Source organism: Conger conger, chromosome 1 (genome assembly GCF_963514075.1).
Source record: "Conger conger chromosome 1, fConCon1.1, whole genome shotgun sequence".
Classification (NCBI taxonomy): Eukaryota; Metazoa; Chordata; class Actinopteri; order Anguilliformes; family Congridae; genus Conger; species Conger conger.
Window position 1 is genome coordinate 43858408 of NC_083760.1, and position 23160 is coordinate 43881567.

The following is a 23160-nucleotide window of genomic DNA, read 5'->3' on the forward strand; positions in this document are numbered from 1 at the left end:
TCCTTTTGTATTTTGTCCTACAACTTCTGAAATTGTGGAAAATACCTAGTTTCATCCTCTGTTGTAACAAAATTAAGAACTTGATATGCAGCAATTTATTTTATTGATAAATGCAAAGTTTTTTAATACAGTACGGTGGGAATGTAGAATTTCAATCGATAAAAAAAGGATTGATTGATAGAATTTGAATTGTTCCTGTCATCTCTGGCTGTTCCCATCGATCAGCTCTCTGCCATCTTATCCAGGACCAGCAGGGGGGCCAGAATTCTGCATTTGTTGGTCTCCACTAGGTGCCCGTTCAGGATCATCTCATCCAAGATAATGTGCACTTTATCCAGATTGAACATGATCTGATCTCTGGGTTAAAGACCAAAACCAGCAGAAAAAATATCCTTGCAGGAGTCATACAGCCATGCTTGGTAGATGCATAATTTCACACAAAAGAAATGTCACAGAGCAGGTATGACGAGAAAGTTTGCTAAATAAGAGAAGCTGCTGGCTCATCCTGTTAAGGCACTGTTTTTGTGCCACACGGTCTAGTCGAGTCTCTAACAGCCCTGCAGGGTGACAACTGGCTGAAGTTTTGCTCAGGGATGGGAGGGATTCCATGACTTGTGAGGCCAGCATCTCAATGCATACCTGGGACTATATCCCAATACTTATTTTTCACCTTCCTTTCCTTGCTCCTTGTTCCTAGCTTCTCCTAGCATTGGGGGAGTCAAGGTAAGGAAGTGAGAAAATGACATGAAGACTGAGGGATCAAAAATGAATTAGGCAAATGGAGTATCCTTGCCGTGCCAGATGTGGAAAATGGGGAGAGTTGGATTCAGCGGTCAATAATTTATACATCACACATTCCAAAAAAATACTTCCAAGCCTCCTAGCTCCTTGGACCATTTAAAGGATTGGAATGTTTTTAAAGATGGTGGACCTCAATCAATTGCTGGATCAGACAAGGAGACAAGGAAGGATAAAATAAGTGACTGGAATGAGCCCCCTGTTCTTTTGAGCTGTACAGCTTGACTTCCTCAGCTTGACTTGAAAACTGGCATGATGAGAAGCAGCAGATAAAATCAGGTGCTTCTCAGGAAAGTACATGTTTGTCAGCACTGTTCCTATCGTCAACAGGTTAAGAAGAATGCTACAGTATGACTATAATGGTCCAATCCAAATTGGGGAGAAAATTGAGTAATATCTTTGAAGAAATATGTCTGTGATATACATAACTTGCTTGTACTTACTAAATACATGTAGTTATGGCTGTTGTTTATACAAAGATATACTTCAAAGCACATTCATGTGCCAAAAATATGATCGCTGTGATTTCTCAAGGTTAATGGTAAAACTATTTCAAATGACCACCACATTCAATAATGTTACCCTGAAGACCTGACCTGACCTATCTTGATACCTTGCAAACTCTGGTGTCAGGATAGATGTGAACCACCTCGCTAATCTCAGAGGTAAATATTACAGAATATAATAATCAAAGGATACGTCCAACTCACTCTGTAGAAAAAGGGGGGAAATGTATAACTTTATATACACACACACACACACACACACACACACACACACACACACACAACAAACTACGATCCACAAATGCAACTCCTCGTTTTGGTAGTTTTTAACAACCTTACATACCAAAGACAACCCCTGACAAAGACTACCGTAGCAAATAAGTAAACAATTAATTTTGACTTCTCTGGATTTCTATTTTTATAAAGCTAAATTTAGACTGAACTTCTGTTTAGGTAAGCCATGAGATTAGTAATGTCCCTTTTATTTGTTTGTGTTTAACAGAAAACAGCAACCAGTTACAGTTTAACAAAAGTGCAAAATGACCTGAACACCGAAATAGCAAACCTATGAGGTAAAAGATAAATAAAATGAAAACATTTAAAAACATTTAAAACTCTCAAACAGTGGTGAAGAAAAATTCCCCAATGGAAAGAAATATCGGGATGAAGCCCATTCTCCACTGGCCAGCATAGTGTAAAGGTAGAACGGATGTAAGCGGAAATAAGCTTCACCAACATAGCAATGCCCTGCTTGACCTTAACTGACACACCCCAAGCAGTGGCTCTCCTCCCACTTGAGAGCATAATGACTCATGAAATTACCAAACAGCACAGGCACGTAAAAATCAATACCACTTAGCCAGTGTAACAGCACCCAACACACCATGCACCTGTCAGAAAATAGAGCCCTGGGAGTCCACAGCAGTCAAACAAAACTGGTCTCTCCTTTCTGAGGTACAGTCTATTATGCCAAATTGGAGGTCATTTCACATGTAAAGTCCTTATTGCTGTGTCAGAAGGCTGGTATTTTAGACTCACCACACGGCTGAAGTACTTGTCCAGCACCTCCACAAAGTTATGCACCAGCTCAAAGATGGCAAGTTCATTCTGTGGGAGACAAAAGAGGTGGTTGGACTGGCACCACAAGTGAACTGGTTCTGAAGTTTTCTGATTTCAATTAAAATATTAAAAACAGTTTTATTAGTCTATAAATGGTAAATGGTTGGCATTTATATAGCGCCTTTATCCAAAGCGCTGTACAGTTGATGCTTCTCATTCACCCATTCATACACACACTCACACACCGACAGCGATTGGCTGCCATGCAAGGCGCTGACCAGCTCGTCAGGAGCAGGGGTTGGGTGTCTTGCTCAGGGACACTTCGACACAGCCCGGGCGGGGGATCGAACCGGCAACCCTCCAACTGCCAGACGACTGCTCCCCTACATACAATGCTAAGTAATGGCTCTATTTCTTGTCTGATTAATTCCAGACTTTGACCTTGAAACATGTTTTGGATCCAAGGACACGTCTTTGTGAATAAGGCCAGTTTTTAATAGAATAAATAGCTTGATAGCTTGAAACATGGATCATTGATCATTGTTGGCCATTGTTCCAGTTAATTCTTTAAAATCTCTTTAAAAGTTCTCATGAAGCATAAGTCTGATCAATATGCAATTTTGAACATGAACACTGTTCAACTGCCATTGAGAAGGAAAGGTTTCTTTGTTCAAAGATGGAAAATTTATATATATCATATTTCAGTTTATGAAAGTTAGCATTCAATGCTAAGTCCGTACTTTAAGTCTTGCCGTTTTCATTCTAGACTTGGACTTTTGCCTTCTGCAGCTGCATTGCCTGCTTAGACCCTGGGAATCACTGCATTGAAGCTATATTTATTATATTATTAAATAGCTCTAGAATATTGAGGGCAATATTTCATGAATTCTGTAACCACTTTCTGAAGATTCGTTTTTTAGGGAGTATTTAGTATGTGTTACTTGAACTCTGAACTCAGAATATCTCTTCCCATCAGGGAGTTTTTTTCTTGCCAGTTTGAGAGTTTCTCTAGGGAGTCATTTACCTCCCATGCTATTTGGGAGCTTAGGGCTGGTATTTCCCATTTTTCTTCCCTTCTGTTTACTATGTAAAGTGTCTTTGTGACAGTCTACTGTGAAAAGTACCATACAAATTGAACTGAACTCCAGTGTTGAGTATTAATAAGGAAAGGATAGCAGATTGTGTGATATGTGAATATGCCAGGCCAACTCACCTCTGTCTCATTGACTCCGACTATGACGTATATCCCTGCATACTGCCGGTAGACCAGCTTGTAGTCCTTGTATTCTACAAAAGAGCACTGAAGGAAAAGCAGATCCTCAGATAAACCATTCCTGTACCTGCATACATTGAAAAAGACCCAATAGAAAGACTCACAGAAAAACATTTACTTGATAACCCTAATCCCATGCATCTGTTTTTTTGTTTTGTTGCAAAATGCATAAGAATTTTTGGGATCTGTAGTCATGAAGACCTTACAGTTTTCAATAGTGAACAGATAATGCAGCCAGGCTTTGATTTGGTTTTCGCCGACAGAACTATGATAGCACTGGTAGGCAGAATCTTATCCAGTCTGGAGAGGATACATTTGTTTAGGTCCTGTAGCTATTTTTGAATGACTGCCATTATGAACTTGTAAGCTTTGAAAGAAACAAGCATTAAGGAACAGACACTGTAAAATACTGGGTCAAAGCCTAGCCAGACATTATACTGTGACTTGGGAGAAGGTAGAGCACATTTCTTTACACATGACCAGTCAGATTCAAGAACTCATATTTTCTGTGATCCTGTTTGAGAGGTAGAGCCAAGCTCCATTGAAGTAGTTCCTCCTTCATTACCCCCTTGGCTACCCAGAGGCCTGCATGCACCCTGCAACCATTCCCAACCTCCACCTGTGTCTTTGCCCACCTCTTCTTTCCTGCGAGACAGGCAACTTTTCACAATGTCAGCTTCCAGCGATGCCCTCTTGGCAATGTCCACATGCTCGTAATACTTGGCCAGACGGATCTGGCCCTGCTTGTTGGCCATCAGCAGGAACTTGATCATGGTTTTCGGACACAGGGCTCCTTTCCTTAAGAAGGAGGAAGTCAAAATGGGTGCAGGGGTTCCCATCAATCAAATTTGATTAGCTATTGTTCTGTTAACAACACAGTTGCAATAGAGGGTTTATTTCAGGTCATAGTGGATATGACAATGATGTGTTAGTGGAAGACAATGAATTACAACAAATGATATTGTAGTAAATATTTGTTAATAACAGAAACCACAAGAAACCTCAAGATAACCACAAGACTCTGGCCTCCAAACTGCAAACTTCAAATCTTCAAGCCAAAACTTTGTCACCAGAATGCTGAGCCACACAAAGTCCTGGCAACACATCACACCAACTTTATTTCAGCAAGAATGGTTCCTGTAAATGATTGATTGGCTAGACAGTCCACACACCTTGTTCTCAATGCCTTAATTGGCTGCTGATTGAAAATAAACTGCAAATACCTGCAGACACTGCAGCCCTCCGGGCCTTAAGTTGTTGTAGACACCCTGTTGTAAATAGTTCAGCTTAGATTTATTATTTCTATTCATTGTTGTTGTAGGGAAAAATTCACAGAACGAAAGATCTCCCTCCTAAAAGCATGATAAACAATCACAAGTCAAAATCAGACTCCACCTTAGTGAGCAGGCTGGTTCCTCCAAAACTCTCGACGATGTGTGCTAAAAGTTTATCAATACATCTGTATTAAAGTATGATATGTACCCTGTATAGTTTCAAACTGATTAACTGCTAAATTGTGCTAGAATTAGTCCTCCCTCCCTCCTGACTTACCCCCCCCCCCCCTTCTGATACCCCTATCCCTGTCTAACCCCCCCCCCCCCCCCCAAAAAAAAAAAAAAAAAAAATTGCACTTATGATGACGACTATATGTTTAGAACAGCAATCCAGGTGTATTTTCCTAGTTCTGGTTGTGATGCTTTGACTTGTGGTAGAACCTATGCACTTGTAAGTCGCTTTGGATTAAAAGCGTCTGCCAAATGACTAAAATGTAAATGTAAAGAATTACACAGCAGCCAGCTGGCAGAGGGGGGGGGGGGGCGTCTTGAACTGTGTAGACCAAACTGTCAAGGACACGGGCAGAGCAAGATATGACTGTACAGCTGATTTCTCCGGGACTCTCGATGTTTTATGCCAGAAGTGTATCTATTTCACCTAGAACATTAATTATAGCTGAGCTTATGAAAACGCAAGAAACCACAGTGAAAACTGTTGAAATGAGAGCAAAGAATGCTACGTACATTTACTCCCTTAGAAGAGAATAATTAATCAAATGTTTAGTATGTCTGTATATTAGAAAAGTATATTAGAAGTGAATATTAATGAAATGTTTAGTTTGTCTGTATATTTTCAATGATTACTGCTGCTTAGTTCGTCTTATAAAAGCGAAAGATACAGAGTGACGTGTATGGATGACGTGTTAGAGGGAGGGCATCCAGAACTTTATGAGGTCTGGTAGTTTGCCAAGAGCAGGTGCGGGGTGAAGTGAGGACACGTAGTTGGCAGAATGCCCTGAACTTTGTACAGAGTTGGCAGAGCATAAGGACCGTTGGCAATTTGCCACAATGACATTGTGGGAGGAGCGTTGGGAGGAGTTACGATAAGAAAAGTGTGGGTGATTTGCCAGAATAAGGTTTGAGGAGGAGTTGTAGGTGGAGTAACTGTGTATAAAATGGGTGTACAAATGACAGTCGGGGTTCAGTTCTGGAGAGCTGATCCGGCTTTATGCGCTGCTGCTAATAAAGTCTGATTTTCCTGAAGATCTTGCTGCCTGGTGTCATCTTTTCCCTCGCGAAGATGTTTTTCAACAAATTGAAGATTTGGATTCTGTCATTTCCTAGACACCACATTGTTACTAACATTTTGAAATTTGAGGAGCATTTGAAGTCTAGAGGAAGACTTGAGCTAGCTAGCTAGCGAGTTCCGAACAGAACATGGGGAAGAGGCAGCTTCCACCAGAAGTTAACGTCCATTCAATGATAGTTTTTCTCCTGAGGAATGAGGTTTAGGATTATGGTTGCTTATAGACTATCTGAGACACTTGACACTTTGATTGATGTGAATTGTATCAATAATTATAAAGTAAACAACAAATAACTGTCCTGGGATTTGGAAGACTGTGTTAGCTCACCGTATAAGCCTGCCCGGTTCATAGTCTCTCTTCAGCAACAGCTTCCCCAGCACAATGTCACAGTGGAGCACTATTACCATGTCATGGTATGCTGAAATGGATCGCATATGTGGCTTGTACCAAGTTTTTATGAAAACGGAAGGAATTGTACTTTACACACACAAACACACAAACCAAAGCGGATCTGGAAGTATTTTTTATTCGTCATGAAAGTTGCACTGTTCAGAACATGGTGAGCTAAATTGGTGTTTGGAACACGGTGAGTTTACGTTAGTAGATTGAACCAAAACAATCGTTTAACTGCCAGCTTGGAATTCTGAAGTATGCTCAGTATAGTGAGATAAAAACCTAACCCTCTCGTCTTTGATGGGAACATCGCAGAGAACTGGCAGGCGTTCGAACAGGAATATGACATTTTCATTGCGGCTGCACACTGACAAGCCAGCCTGCACACAGGCATATATTCTACTCAACCTGGCAGAATCGGAAGCTATCAAAGGTGAGAGATCATTTGTATACGCGGTGGAGGTAAGAGCACCCGGTGCTGACGATGCCGTTATCACTCCTGCCCAGTCAAAGGAGAATCCGGAATGTTTAAAGAAAACATTTCGGGACATTTGCAATCCTGAAGCCAACATCACGATGGAAAGGCACAAGTTCAACACAAGGAGTCAAAATCAAGGTGAAACAATTGAATCATATGTCGCCGATTTCAGGATCAAAGCTAAGAGCTACAATTTTCGAACATTGCAAGACGACCTCATCAGCGATAGACTCCTATGCGGCATAAATTATGACAATTTAAGAAAGATTTTGTTGCATGATAGTGAACTGACTCTAAGGCTATATCCGTGTGTCGAATACATGTCACATGAAGACATTATCGTTATCACAAACATCCACTAATGTTGACAGTGTGCAACAGAGTTACAAGGAAACAGAAATTTGAGACAAAACAGAAACAGTCAGAAAGAAATACACAGTTTGTCACAAATTGCAACAATTGTGGAGGCAGCCACACAGCGAAGAGAGATAGTTGCCCTGCATATGGTCAACAATGTCACACTTGCAAGAAATGGAACCATTACAAAAAATGTTACAGATCAACACAGCAGTGCCCTAGTACACAGATATATAGGAAATCTGTCAACCAACTAGAACCAGAACAAGCCACAGAATTCATGGAGTTGGAGAACGTTTACACAATAGACTCCCATGCAAAAGAGAAAAGTGAAGCATTTACCACTGTTCATGTTAACAGTAAGCCTATCGAAATGAAAGTCCATACAGGGGCATGAATGTCTTGGTATGTCCCGTAAGACTGGTGTTGGGTTTGATCCTTTTAGTTAGAGTGAAACAGTTAATGTGATATGATAAATCTAAGTGGTTCGTTTTGTATACACATCCACACACACATGCACGTACGCACACGCACACCCACACAGACACACACCCACACCTCACACAGACACGCACTCACTCTGCAATAGCCCTCCCCGGTAGGGACAGTTGGTCACACACGAAAGGTTCAAATGGTGTTAATATTGATGCTTGAGTAGGATGTTACAGGAACCACAGATCAAAGGGGGTTCACACCAGCAGTGAGGATCCCCGGGGCGTGTGGGGGCACTGCGATTCCTTCATGGGAATGTTTATTCCTGCCATTTGTCATGGCAAACCCCCCCTCTAACCGGGCTACTTAAACCCTCACTTTAGGTTAACACGTTGAGATTCAGATGGAAGGCTTGTCTGAGTAGCTCTTGTGAATCTCCCTTTGCGCACTGTAATAAAGCTTTTCAATTGAGAAGTGGTCATCAATGTGTTTCTTCACCGGTTCCTATTTGAATTCCACCATGGCAAATATTCCCAACACTGGCCATCCCAGAATAGATAAAGTAATCTCTGTTCTTGTATTTGGTACACAAATCTGACCATACACTTTTAAACATTTTTAAAAAGCAACAAAAAGCTGCAGAGCAATAATTTGTGGATAATCTGGAGCATTTTGTCTTTGTAGAACGATTTAATGCTACATTTGCTACTATGAAGTTGTTGTTGCGGTCTAAGATGAATTCCGGTAGCATAGCACTTATCAGTATACTGGAAATGCCATTCAGTGGGACCTCCACTTTACCTCCCTATTACACCCTCGGAAAATCATGTTCTATTCGTCTTTAACCAGCAACTCATGTGCTCATTACACAGCTCAGAAGAACCAGTGTTGATTCTATAAGTATCTGATAGCAATAACATAGGCCAGACTATGTCCTCTTCATCATTTCTATTTTTAAGGTAACTTGCTGTTTTGTTCACCTTACTCCCCTAGCTTTCTTTCTTTCCATGATAGTTTGGTAAACATTTAAATCACAGACTGTAGGCTAAGTTAGCATCAATTTATTTATTAATTTCTATCTAAATCTATAGTCTATAGGCTATTTAAAAATTCTATGATTTCCACTTGTTATTTCCTCAATCCACCCTTCCGTACCCATCGTTTTGTTTGTTCCGTGACTTACACTGCATATGTAAGTAATTAGGGTAGCACAGGATTACTATTATACACACTACCCAGTTTTGGCAAAACAGAACAATATGACGGACCACTTATAAACCTTTTCTTATTCCTCCTAAACCAGGGCTGCCCAATCCAGTTCCTGGAGATCTACCATCCTCTATGTTTTCAGTTCAACCCTAATGTGACACACCTGATACTACTAACTAGGAGCTCAACAAACTGGTGAATATGATGTGCTTTATTAGGGTTGGAATGAAAACCTACAGAACGGTAGATCTGTAGAAATGGGGTTGGGCAGCCCTGTCCTAAACAGTCTACTAAAATATTGTCCCGTCCGGGGGCTGTTCTGGCTGAAGTGGTCAGAAGCTAAGCTTCCTTTGTGCACAGGACTCTACTGTGTACGTGAAAGACTACAACTAATGAAACAAATAGTTAAACAAGTAATTGCTAGTTAAACAGCGTAACCGTGGCCTGTACAAACGTAACAGAGCTACAAGAATCGTGTTTTGTTGTATTAAAAATGTTTGTGTTATGTGCCGCCGTGGGTGAACTTGGGGGCCGGTTGAGTGGCTTCCGATCTGTTTGCCATTCAAATGTGGGACTTCGGAGCATGGAACCTTGCCACTTTGCAATATGTTTCTCAAAATGTTTTAGGTGAGAAATAAGCAATACAGTTGCCTCATTTTTATTAATATTTTATCTGCAACACCTAGTTGCCAGACTGCAAACATCATGCACCTCAAGGCTCTCCATACTAAATTAATGGAATATGTTGCATGCTGAATTTGGTAAAAAAAAAAACCTTGCACTTACAATGATTGTTTTTTTATATTGTTCTACGTTCTACATGCCTGCTTTGCTACTTTTTTATGCTTTCCACTTGTTGAAGAATTTATGCACTTATGCACAAGTCACTTTGGATTAAAAACGTCTTCTAAAATCTCAAATGTACAAATGTAATGGAAATGTTTGTTATATCTGTCAAGATAAATTAATTCAGAAATCTACAATTTCAGAAACTTCATCATGCAGCAAGGCAATGACACATGATGTCAGGAAATACTAAATTATTGGTTCTAGCCCCAACAAAATGAATGGAGAAAATGTGTGTACCTTTACACTAAATTTTGATGCTTGTTTTGTTTAATATTAAAATATTTTAGTAAAATACCTTGGTGTTACTATTTGACAGGCACATTAAAATAAAACATATCCAGTGGCTTTCTTTCAGTTACAGAACATTGCTAAAATTAGCAAGGGATGCAGAGAAACTGATCCATACTTTTGTATATCTAGGTTAGATTACTGTAATGTCCTGCTATCTGGCTGCCCTAATGCTTCACTAAAGAATCCAATGCAGCCGAATGCATCTTGACTAGGACTAAGAAGTATGACCATATTGTTCCAGTGCTTTTACCCTATAAGCCCACGAGGTTACTGTTCTGAAGGTGCAGGCTACCTGGTAGTCCCAAAAATATCTGAAAGACTGACAGGTGGTAGAGCTTTCTCATACAGAAGCCCACTACTGTGGAACACCCTTCCAAGATTCATAAGTGAGTCAGTATTTAAATCTAGATTAAAAATGCACCTTTACAATCAGGCTTATTATCAGTTATTGCTTAGTGAGGTGGCATCCTAAGTAGTGTTTCATTCTGGAGATGGTTGCCAGATAAGGCTATTGGTTATTTAGAAATCCACATTGAACCAGTGGCATTGAGCATGCATCAATGCTGCCAGTGGAGTTAGCTACAACCTTGGGTAGGTTTTCTTGCCATTCCCCCAACCCCTCTGAGCTCATGACCCACTCCAACTAGACCTACGGACCTTTCTCTGAGGTTTTGCCCTGGTTCAGCCCATGCCTCGACACATCCTGGAGCTACAAATCCACCCCCCTACCCTCTGAACTTCAGACTGCATACCTCCATATGGACTTTCTAGTCTACCTACTAGTTTAATACAACAAACTTATAGGCCAGCGGAGGATGGGCATGCCCCAAAAGCTGGGTTCCTCCAGAGATTTCTTCCCATCTATGAGTTTTTTCTCACCACTGTTTGAGAGTTTTTCTCATAACAGCTTAGGGCTGTTATGTTTTATTCCCCACATTGTTACGCTGTGAAGCATCTTTATGATGGTCTTCTGGGAAAAGCTCTATACAAATACAGTTGAATTGAATTGAATTTCATTATTATGGTTAAACTCAAGAAAAAACGTTATATTCATAGCCAACATTGCTCATCTCCAGTCATTGACTAGCTAGCATATGTAGTTTTATGCCCTCATTAGCTGCTGCATTGTATTTTTAGCCAACTTAGCTTACATTGCTTTATATTTGATTATTTAAATACATATTTGAATATTTAATATATTTAAAATTCCAGTTCTTCTTTGTGGTCAGCTCTGAAAACGCAATGAGTACTGGGAACAGAAAGTGGGTCCCAAGTAGCCTACAACAAGATAACTTCTGATGAATTTGAATTGCACTTGCCAGTTTTGTACTTGACTTTGGGACACACTTGATCACATGGCCATTAACTTCTGTGCTTGATTAATGAACTAACAGGTCCACAAGTCTGTAATTTGAAATACAGTTATGGTTGCCTGCTACTGTGCTCATGTTGAGTGATGTTATTGTAACCAGTAGGGTTTTGGAATTTTACTCAACGTCTAAACCAGTAGTGGTTTATATTCAAAGTAATTTAATTACTTTGGCCGTGTATACATAAATGAAATGGACAAATATCAGTTCTTTGTGTAATTCAATACATTGTATTTTCTTTGTGGTAAATAATATTTTGTTTACAAATTATTTCCAAACTGCAGCATGTATCCCTGTTGAGCACAACACTCAAGAAATAAAACAAAAGGCCAGGAAAGCAGAACTCCAGATTAGCACCTTTCCGAACCTATCGTACAAAATAGATTAACCAGGCGAAAGTTGCAGGATTAACATGTAGTATGGTAACCACAACAAAAGAAAGATTCTCAGCTCGGAATGTAATGACGAGCTACTCAGCATATAAAGACATCCAAATAAAAGGGCACATTAAACCACCCTTGTAGCTAATATTAGCTAGCATGCCACACTTAACAGATAACACAATTTTAGCATACCTGTATGCTTCTTAACAGGAACACATTTTATATACATGTACTTTTAATGAAACAATTTATGTACCAGATGCATGTATGTCTACATATGCTTATCGTAGAAAATAGATGAACCAGGCGAAAGTTGGGGGATTAACATGCAGTATGGCAACCACGACACAAGTAAGATTCTCAGCTCGGAATGTAATGATGCGTATACCTGCGCCTGAACCCCGCTAGGCAGACTTCTACTCAAAAGAAATAGAGCAACTAATGTTTTCTATCAGTTAGAAGGGTTAAGCTGCTGTTCTGTTAAAACTCATCAACTTGTGTCATGGAATACCTGCGCCTTCAGAATAGTGAGTGTAAGCAAACTATCTCCAGCTTCCATTCCAATGACTTAATAAAATGAACAAAACTTTATCTATCCATTCATCCATCCATCCATCCATTATCTGAACCCGCTTATCCTGAACAGGGTCGCAGGGGGGCTGGAGCCTATCCCAGCATACATTGGGCGAAAGGCAGGAATACACAGGTCGCCAGTCCATCGCAGAACAAAACTTTATGCAAAATGTATTCGCGTGCCCTCTCTCATTTGCATAGACCTACTAACTGCATCTAAAAGCAATGCTTTTGGCATTTTTTGCAAACTGTAGTTTTAGCTAGTTGCAGATGATTTGAGAAATGTCGTCTAACATCAGGAAACATGAAAGAGGCGCAAAGGAAGGAAAGTCAGAAAAATTGCCAAAAGCTGAAGAAATACACAAGAAAAATCCTAAATGAACATCTTACTTTAACCCCATCTTATTCAAGCCCCCTTGCAGCCACAACGCATGACTGCTTGACTTAGACATTTAGCGCTCCTGCAACCACACAATGAAAGGAAACCGTTTTTGTTTCAAATTCATTACTAAGCAACAGGGGAAAGGGTTCAAAATAAGGGTTTCCTAAGCACTACTGCGGTCTCCTAGTTCGCCAGTCAAACAGCCCCCCCAGTCTCATATGCAACTACACTGGAGAATAAAGTACACCAGAAATTTGTAGTCCGTCATAGCAACAAGATAAAGCCAAAAATTGCCCTAATTGTTTCAAATCGCAGTGGTGAAAAATGCTGCTTTACATTACTTTATTGGCATTTGGCAGACACTCTTATCCAGAGTGACGTACAGTTGATTAGACTAAGCAGGAGACAATCCTCCATTGGAGCAATGCAGGGTTAAGGGCCTTGCTCAAGGACCTAATGGCTGTGTGGATCTTATTGTGGCTACATCGGGATTAGAACCACCGACCTTGCGTATCCCAGTCATTTACCTTAACCACTACGCTACAGGTCGCTCCAAATAGCTTAATTATACCACAACCCTCTAGCATCTATATTTGCAACTAAATATGGAATAAATATAATATCTTACCGTTGCCTTTATGCATAAAGATATCCTTTTCAAGATTTGATGGTCACGATCTAATTTGTAAAATCCATTTGCAAAGCCATTGTCTGAACTAGCTGTGCTTTTGTTGACCTGACCTGTGCGACTGTATGTTAGCTTAAATGATTAGCTAGCATTTAGAGCTTCTGATTGCTGACTTTATGTTATAGTGACATCGATTTTATGACTTTATTTACATCGCATTACTTGGCCTGGTCTGAACTGGTGAACCAGCTAAACCATGTAAACGTTAATGGCATTTGACAGACACTGTTGAAATACTGTACAGTAGAATTAACTTTTTATTATTATTATACATATTTTATCTTAGGGCGGCCTGTAGCATAGTGGTTAAGGTGCATGACTGGGATATGCAAGGTTGGTGGTTTGAACAAGTTATTTACTATCGGATTAGCTGACTTTACAACTAATTACTAGATACATTAGTTATATTGTATCTATACTATCTCTCCACTGCTGCTGGGTTGTCAGTGAACATAGCAATAAACAAGCATTTGGTTACGTTACTCCAAGCTGTTTTTATTGCAGGACTCCAAGTAAGTTACACAGTTGGAATAATGGATGTATGTATTGTAAGATTAGCGAGTTAGCTAACCTTAATCTTGTTTATCATTACATAATGGGGCTCTGACTGCAACTTTGCAAGACTGTTGTATGGGAGTTATGCATCCTCTTCCAAATATAACATTATATCGAGAGCATAGCTATATAATATAATGCTACTATGGCTAGAACCATTTAGTTAGATGTTTATTACTGTTAGTAAATGGCTAGATAGCTAGCTATCATATTCAAACTCTCTCAGAGGTTCCGATGTTAGACCGATGTTAGATTTTTATGTTAATAAACTTAATGCAGCGCTAGAAATCATATTAATGTTCATTATAAGTGTCTTTGTACAGTAGGCTAGCTTTGCATTGCTAGTGAGCTACATTCAAACCTTCTGGCTAGTGGATTTCTTGTTTTTGTACTAGTGATGTGCGAGTTTGAACGAATTGTTCAACTCTTTTTACTGACTCAGGAATGACAAGTCCTTTCCTCCACTAACTTGTTCACTGACTCACCCCTCCTACCTGCTGGGAACTGTGAAGATGAGGCAAGATAACGTGTCACTCACACTATTGTACAACGCTTATATTAACTGTATTTGTGAAAATGTATCAAGTAAATCACTATTAACCTAGCCCTGGAAGAAAAGCAACCAGTTTGGCGCTTGTTTCAACCTAGTACTCACGCTCATTGTCTTGATCTGAAGGTCTGGCTGCATGAGTCACTCACTCACTTGCTCTCCCAGCCTGCCTGGAGCTGTCTGACTCGGGGTGAACGAATCACTCACTCACTCGCTCACCCAGTGCTCACTCTCCCAGCCCAGGAACCTGCCCCATGCCCTGAGCTGAAGGTCTGGCTGCACGTATGAAATCCACTCACCCTCAAGATCCATGCCACAGTTAGTAACGGTCCATTAATTTTAATTTGTCCCTTTTTAGTAGTTTATTACTCAATTCTGATTAATCAATCATGAAATTCAACCATGCCATCTCCTTTCTTCAGCGAATAATCCACCAGTGCTTCCAGCACACAATGCACTTCTTCCAAATGATACCGTAACACTTTTACGCTGTCTATACTAGATTCCCAGCGATTGTCTGAGAGGGGTTTGATGGTCAGCCTGGAGACTTTATGTTTTAGTATGGACTAGCGATTAGTTGAAGCTCTCTGTAGGATTCCAAAAAAGGTTACAGGCTGCATAGAGGACTTGGCAGCATCGGAAACAACCAAGTTTAAAGTGTGGCTGCCACATGGCATAAAGAGCGCTTTTTTTATTTAGATCAAGGATTCATTTTTGCACTCCCTGTTTCTAGCCTTTCATGTTACTCCTGTCATAACTTTGACCTCTGCATTCATTAATGGTGAGGCCCAAATTTTCTAGATGGCCCAAGAAATCGCATAGTGCTTTGCCTGTTGTGGACTCAACTGGGAGAAATCCAGTAAAGTCACTGTAATATAATTGGAAAGGAAACGGGCACAGAAAAATGGCAGTTTTGCCATGCCAGTTTTTTCTCTGATTGGCCAACATGACATGTCACGTGAACAAGGTCATTCCATCCCTTTTTGCAGATTGTAATGACTGTAATGGATGCATGTTGCAGCTAGGTTAGCAATGACAGCTAATTTATGCTGAAGTAGCTAGCTAGCAACGACTGCTAATTTATGTTAAATTAGGTAGTGTTCAAGCACAATCAGACAGGTTATTTTGAGAACAACTAAAGTATGTTCAGTCATATATATAAAAATAGGCAACTTTTCTGTACCAAATTAAGTAGAAATTTATTTGATTATTATCCTCTGGTTGTTCTTTTCCTCTCCAAGGAATCGCCACCTTAATGTGGTGGAGGGGTTTGTGTGTCCCAGTGATCCAGGGAGCTATGTTGTCAGGGGCATTAGCCCAAGGGTCTCCCAAGGCAAATTGGTCCCGGGGGAGGGGCCAGACTAAGAGCAATTCCAAGACTCCATGACATGGCCACACAAACTGAAGAAAGAGGCCTTTCGGGCTTGGCTGGCCCGGGGGTCCCCTGAAGCAGCAGAAGGGCTGCGGCTTCGGCAGTCGCTGAAGCAAAAACCCGGGTATAGGAGGAGTTCGGGGAGGCTATTGAGAAGGAAGTTCTGGCAAACCATCCGACGACTCAGAAAGTGAAAGCAGAGATTGTCTCAGGCTGTTTTCAGCAGGGGAGGAGAACTGTTGACCCAGACTGGGGATGTTGTCGGGCGGTGGAAAGAGCACTTCAAGGAGCTCCTGAACCCGAACAACACATCCTCTGTGGAAGAGGCAGAGCCCGAAGACTCGGGGAATCTATATCCCTGGCGGGAGTTGCTGAGGTAGTCAAAAAGCTCCTCAGCGGCAAGTCGCCAAAGATCTGCTAAAGCCAAATCCCCCTCCTCTGTCCTCATCTTCCTCAACCTGTCGGCTGCCTTCGATACAGTCAACCATGAGATTCTGCTCTCATCGCTGACTGGGATGGGTGTCACAGAATCTGCACTGACATGGTTTTCCTCCTACCTCTCTGGTCGTTCCTACCAAGTGACTTGGAGGGGCTCAGTCTCTGACCCCTACCCCCTACAAACTGGAGTCCCACAGGGCTCAGTTCTTGGTCCTCTCCTCTTCTCTCTATACACCATGTCTCTTGGTTCTGTTATCTCTTCCCATGGCTTTTCTTACCATTCTTATGCTGATGACACCCAACTCTTTCTTCCCCCCCCCCCAATACCCAGGTCACCACACAGATCTCTGCCTGCTTGGCTGATATCTCTGCGTGGATGACTTCCCACCACCTGAAGCTTTACATCCCTGCTAAGTCCTCTCCGACAATCAACCTCTCACTGATTGTTCAGGACTTTGTAGTATCCTCCTACCATACGGCCAAGAATCTTGGGGTAACTCTTGATAACCGCCTCAGCCTGGCTCCACATGTATCCTCCACTGCCAGAACCTGCAGGTTCTTCCTCTACAATATACGCCGTATCCGTCATCTCCTGACGGAGAAAGCCACCCAGCTCCTAGTCCAGGCGCTCGTCATTTCCCGCCTGGATTACTGCAACTCCCTCCTAGCTGGTCTCCCAGCTTGTGCCATCAAGCCCCAGCCAGCTGGTCCAGAATGCTGCAGCCCACCTGATCACCAGTCAGCCCAGGTTGGCACTCCAATACTTGCTTTTACTGCTAGGTAAGCATCTTATATTTTAAAAATCACAGGTAGTCTATATCTTGTATTAATGCTAACTGTCTTTTGTTAATAAAACATATTGTAGCCCTTTAAGGACTAGAAACAAAACTGTCAATAGGAAAGTTAGGTTTGAAATCAAGAAGCCTCATAATCTCTGTGTACTAATTAATCGTCAGGATTAAGAAATTCCAAGCGTGTTATAAGCGTAAATGTCAATATTGTAAACAAGATTTTATTAATATTTCAAAAAATATATATGTTTATAATATATATGCCCGATAGTACGTCCCCCCACCTCAGGTGTCCAATAATAGGTGGAACGCTAGCTCTAGTGATCCATTTAATGCGGATAGCTAATGTAGACTCACGGTGTTCTGATCGATAAGTTATCTCCTGGTGATCTTGGTAAAAACTTGGTGTGAGACGCAACGCATATGATCCATCTCTGCAATGACAAGGTAATGGAACCCCGCCTGTGACAGTGGCTTTTGCGGGGAGACTGGTGGCAGGCATTTTGTCTGGCTTCAGATCGGGCCACTCGACAGAGACCGCGCTACTCTCCGTCAGTGAATCGCTCCATGCCGCACAAGCAGCCTCCCTCTCCTCTGTCCTCATTCTTCTAGATCTCTCTGCTGCCTTTGACACTGTGGATCACTCCATCCTCCTGTCCGCCCCGTCAACAACGGGCATCTGTGGCACAGCCCTGGACTGGATTGATTCCTACCTCTCTGGTCGCTCCTTCCAGGTTGCCTGGGCTGGTACGGTATCGACACCTCGGCCCCTTGCCATAGGAGTTCCCCAGGGCTCAGTCCTAGGCCCGCTTCTTTTTTCTCTTTACACTTGTTCCCTTGGCCCTGTGATCACTGCACATGGGCTATCCTACCACTGCTATGCGGACGATACCCAACTCTTCATCTCGTTCCCACCGTCTGATACACAGCTTTCCGCCCGTATCTCTGCTTGCCTGAGTGACATCCAGAGCTGGATGGACAACCACCATCTAAAGCTCAACCCAGGTAAGACTGAAATGATATTCATCCCTGCTAATACCTCTCCCCATCTGGATCTCTCCATTTCCCTCAGGGATACCACACTTACGCCATCACTGCAAGGAACCTCGGTGTGGTGATGGACAGAAGACTGTCCCTCTCCGAGAACATTGCGGCGGTGACATGCAGGTTCTTCCTATACAACATACGGAGAATCCGCCCCTTTCTCACCCCCTACTCGACCCAGCTCCTGGTCCAAGTGATGGTTCTGTCCCGCCTGGACTACTGCAATTCCCTCTTGGCTGGCCTCCCAGCGTCTGCCATCAGACCCCTCCAACTTATCCAGAATGCAGCAGCTCGTCTGGTCTTCAACCTTCCCATACACTTGCATGCCGGCTGCCTGTCATGGCTCGCATCAAATTCAAAACATTGGTGCTAGCCTTCCAAGCAGTTAAGGGGTCTTCCCCAGCTTACCTACAAAAAATCATCAGACCCTACACCCCTGCCAGACCTCTTCGTTCAGCCTCCACAGGCCGCTTGGCACCTCCCCCTCTCCGAACTTCCACCTCACGCTCACGACTACTGTCTGTTCTGGCTCCACGGTGGTGGAATGAACCCGATGAGGTCAGAACTGTAGAATCTCTCCCCACCTTCAAGCGCAAACTGAAGACGCACCTCTTCAAACAGCACCTCTCCCCGTCCCTCCCTACCTCCCTGTGAACCTTAATTGTTGTCTTTCTGTGATTTACTTTTTTGTGTATCAGTATTTTTAGTTGGCTAGGTAACCAGTGTTTGGCTAGTTAAGGTCACTTTTGCTTTGTTGTTTGTTTATTTGTTTGTTTAAAAAAAAAAAATAAAAAAAAAAAATAATAATAATAATAATAATTCAAATAGGCCCTGGTCCTTATCTTTGTTGTACAGGTAGCAGTTGAAATTGTACTTCCCTCTAGGGTCTTTCAGCGCACTTATCCCTGGTTATGGGTATGCACTTTGTTTTACGTAAGAGCGATAAGAGCGTCTGCCAAATGCCATTAATGTAATGTAATGTAATGACTGCCCTGCCCCCACTAGGAAGATCTGATCACAACCTAGTCTATCTCGTGGCCACCTACAAGCCTGCTGCGTTACGTATGCCAGTCACCACCAGGACTGTTCAAGTATAGTCAGAGGAAGCCATGGTAAAGCTACAGGGCTGCTTTGACCTCACAGACTGGGGGCGTTTCAGACGCTCCTTTATTCCCTCAGCAATTCGTCTGTATAATTCCACCTGCCCTGGTGATTCCTCCAGTCAGCATGGTGGTTCCTGAGCCCACACTGGTCACCTCTAAATGGACTATTTATTTATTATTATGGACATCTTGCACTTTTATACTTTTATACTCTCATATGTTGACATACATGTCAACACATATTCTCAACATACTGTATTAGTATTTTTTGTATTTCTATCTATTGTGTGCACCCTTATTTCCTTATTCCTTTTATTCTATTAATCTCTGCTGCTGTGAGACTGAAATTTCCCCACGCGGATAAATAAAGAGCTATCTATCTATCTATAATGTAATGTGTTCATTCTTTTATCTCAACTCTAAATGTATTCACTGTATTGCAAAAACAAAGGAATTAGCCTTGCTGTTCCAATACTTTTGGAGGGGACTATTTCCTCTCCTCTCCCTTCCAATAAACATAAGGATAAATGCAGAAATACAAAATTTGGAGAGCTTAATGCCTACATAAGCGTAAACAACTACATCATATTCCATAAGCTACCATTTGTTCACTGATAATCTGACAACACAAATTTCAGCAATAAACAAACACATTGCTATTTTTTAACAAAGTCAGTTATTGTCTGCCGCCCAGCACTTGCTTGGGCTTCTTTTGACTTTGGCCATGATAGAGCTGTCAAAAGGCAAAGTGAAGGTTGCACTAGAACAGGGATTTATTTTATGTATTTAGTTGCTGCCACATGACTGGCTGATTAAATATATGCATCAACAAGCTGGTGTATAGGTCTACCTAATTGCTAAGTGCTCACTGAATGTATATACTCATTTCTTTCAGGCATAGCGATTGATTTAACTATTTTTGCTGGTTTGAAACCACAGCACAAAGGGCCTGTATGGTCAGCTTTACCGGGATGAATTACAGCAGATTTAGAAAACCCAACATTTTAGCAAAACTATCTGGATTGACAGATACTGTGGGTAAGTGTAAACATATCTTAATTTAATTTTGGGTGAACTGTCCCTTTTACTTATTGCAGTTTTTAAAAAATTTATAACATGGGCAACTTGCTTTACTTAGATGTCAATATGTCAATTTTTCGTCCTTTATTTTTCCTGTCAAATATGAGTGGGTCACACTACAGCTCAGTGTCTTGTAAATGTATTTTAGAATATTAATATACACCAATATGACTTTTCCTCGGCCACATTTCTATACTGGGTATGATTATGGCCAAATTCAGTAGCCCTAGTGTTACAGTGCGCATGGCCTTTGTATGCCAGTTTATCTGTAGTTAGGAAAGGCGTTCAGGGAAAAGCGGACTGTATGCGTCCCATCATGCAGCGCGGGCCAATTCTCCCTAACCCCCGCAGAGGAGACTCACATCCAGGGAACGGGCTAATGGCGGCCGGCAACTCCGTGCTGCTCTGACACTAAATTCAAAACGGCACATTACATCAGTTTCTGATATTCTTAAGGGGAAGGGTGTTTTTGATAATTATACGCGGCACTCATTTCAATCGGGAAAGAACGTGTACGAAAATAAGCTACTATACCCGCGGGGATTTTCCTCTTTTTGAAAAATGGATGAACACCCCGGAGGAGGAGTAGGAGCAGGAATGGCCGCTCAGAGACAACAGCCATCTCCACAGCAGGGGAATAATAATACCGTTAATCCCCTAACCGAGGGAGGAGGCGGTGCCGTAATGGGACCGCAACAGCAGGACGAGATGCCCCGGCCTCAGCAATATACTATCCCGGGTATTCTACACTACATCCAGCACGAATGGGCCCGCTTCGAGATGGAGAGGGCGCACTGGGAAGTCGAGAGGGCCGAACTCCAGGTAACGTAGCTAGCTATCGAATAAAGCAACAACACTCGGGAAGCCACCCGACTAGCCAATTTGCTATAACGTTTGATATTACTAACGTTATCTAGCTAGTCGGCTCTGTACGTAGTCTATACACTAGACTGGGTAACAAGCTATGTAACGTTACGCCCGTTAGATGAAAGCTAACTAGCTTGGTTGCTAAACATACATGAACAGAATAGCATGCAGGCTAACGTTAGCGAGGTTACTTTGTTCATGTTTGTAATTGGGACTAAAGTGCCACAGTCCATACCTGTGTGTTCCGGCAGCGTGGTCGATCTTAGGTAGCCAGTCTTCCCAGTAATTTGGTTCTCTCATCGACCGATAGAAGTATTCTAGAAAAACTGATAAATATGAGCCTGGTTAGCTAGCTTTGTGTTGGTTATTCTACTGGGCTGCCATTTTGGTTGGGTCAAATATGGCGACGGCCTGGATACCCTTTGAGTTCGCTAACAGTAGTCTACTACCGAGAGGTAGCGTAGCATTGGCCGGCCAACGTTACCATTTGGTGTTTCACGTAACTTGGCTAACGGAGAAATGCCGTTTCACCTTAAACGTGTGAGATTCTTGTTGAGTTACTACGCTTTACTTTGAACAGTAGTGCCCCTAGCATCTACGTAAATGTTATTTGAAATGTTGAATAAAGTGACCTAGGCTAGTTGGCTAACTAGCTAAAGCAGCTAAAGCTATCATTCATTTCCACAAAGATCGCTAACGTGATGGCTAGCAGTAGTATGTGTTACATTTGTAGCGACAGTTTACATGACCGACCGCACCCGATCTCCCCATTCGATGTTGGTCTTATTCGGAAAGCTGTGACATTTATTAGCTAATGTGGCTATTCTGTTTGGCTGAATTTGGTTTGCGCAATTTTGTCCGAACGCACGCGCTTTCACCAGTTTTGCTAGTAAATTGGTTTACTTATTTGCGTAACGTTAGCTATCTTAGTTGGCTGTTGATCGTATCTTGCATGCGTTTAGCATTTCTTTGCGAGAACGTCACTTGTGGAAGCAGAAAGCATGCCTTAAATAAAGTGTATATCCGTGTCGAAAAGGGTCGTAAACAAAGGAACAACCATCACCGTCTTCAATTGCCTACAATTCGTAATTCCCAAATCGAGCTAGCTAGCTAACGTTAACTGCTTTGTATGTTTTAGTACTTTGTATTTTGCAACGAGAGAATTGTTGACTGCCATAACGTAGACATTAAACGTACAATGGGTAATTTCGGACTCCTAACGGTCAAGAGAGGAATTACAGCAACAAACGCCTTCTTATCCTTCCCACAGTCTATGAATATAACGCGTAATGTAAGGCGTCATTATACTGTTCAGTGTTCTCATGCACTGTTTTAGAAAGCTGACGGTGACAAATGCGACAGAGCCTGCCGTCTTTTCGTAGTGTTCTAGTAAGAAAATGTTCGAACAGGTGACTTTATGAAATGTTGAGTAGTGTGCTTCACAACACTATTTATATATTTTTTGTCCTTTTGAAGTTTTCACTTTAGCTAACAAACTATATTGTGAGCCAGCAAGTTATTTGGCTATGTAACTGCCTATATAACTAAGATATGATAGTCTACCACAAACGTTGCAACTGTAACTTAGTTTGAGAGAAATAAAGGTTTAGCAAAACACAGATGATTGAACATGCAAAGAGACAAAAGGAACATGTAGCTGCCCAACTTGCACTCCAGACAAGTGATCACTGAAACTCTGTATACTATTGCTTATCTAGTTAGAAAAGAATCAGTAACG

At 41.7% G+C, this 23160-nt stretch overlaps 2 protein-coding genes across 3 annotated transcripts in view; one reads left to right on the plus strand and one right to left on the minus strand.

Moving 5' to 3' along the window:
- Nucleotides 1-84: 84 nt before the first annotated feature.
- ap4s1 (adaptor related protein complex 4 subunit sigma 1) lies at nucleotides 85-22598 on the minus strand. Of its 2 annotated transcripts, none has more exons than XM_061232734.1 (6): nucleotides 21658-22598; nucleotides 4272-4429; nucleotides 3577-3663; nucleotides 2343-2411; nucleotides 1498-1509; nucleotides 85-350 (listed from the first exon to the last, which is right to left on the minus strand). In XM_061232734.1, exons 2-6 carry the CDS (start codon nucleotides 4407-4409, stop codon nucleotides 222-224), a joined length of 435 nt encoding a protein of 144 aa, XP_061088718.1. In that variant the 5' UTR covers nucleotides 4410-4429; nucleotides 21658-22598; the 3' UTR covers nucleotides 85-221. The 2 variants fall into 2 exon arrangements, with proteins under 2 accessions (XP_061088718.1, XP_061088714.1); XM_061232730.1 differs by having other exon boundaries at nucleotides 4272-4434; nucleotides 21658-22589.
- strn3 (striatin, calmodulin binding protein 3) overlaps nucleotides 20880-23160 on the plus strand; it is a 45308-nt gene continuing 43027 nt past the window's right edge. The window contains exon 1 of the mRNA XM_061232721.1: nucleotides 20880-21377. Coding sequence (XP_061088705.1) covers nucleotides 21117-21377 — 261 coding nt within the window. The 5' untranslated portion in view covers nucleotides 20880-21116. The remainder of the gene's footprint in view (nucleotides 21378-23160) is intronic.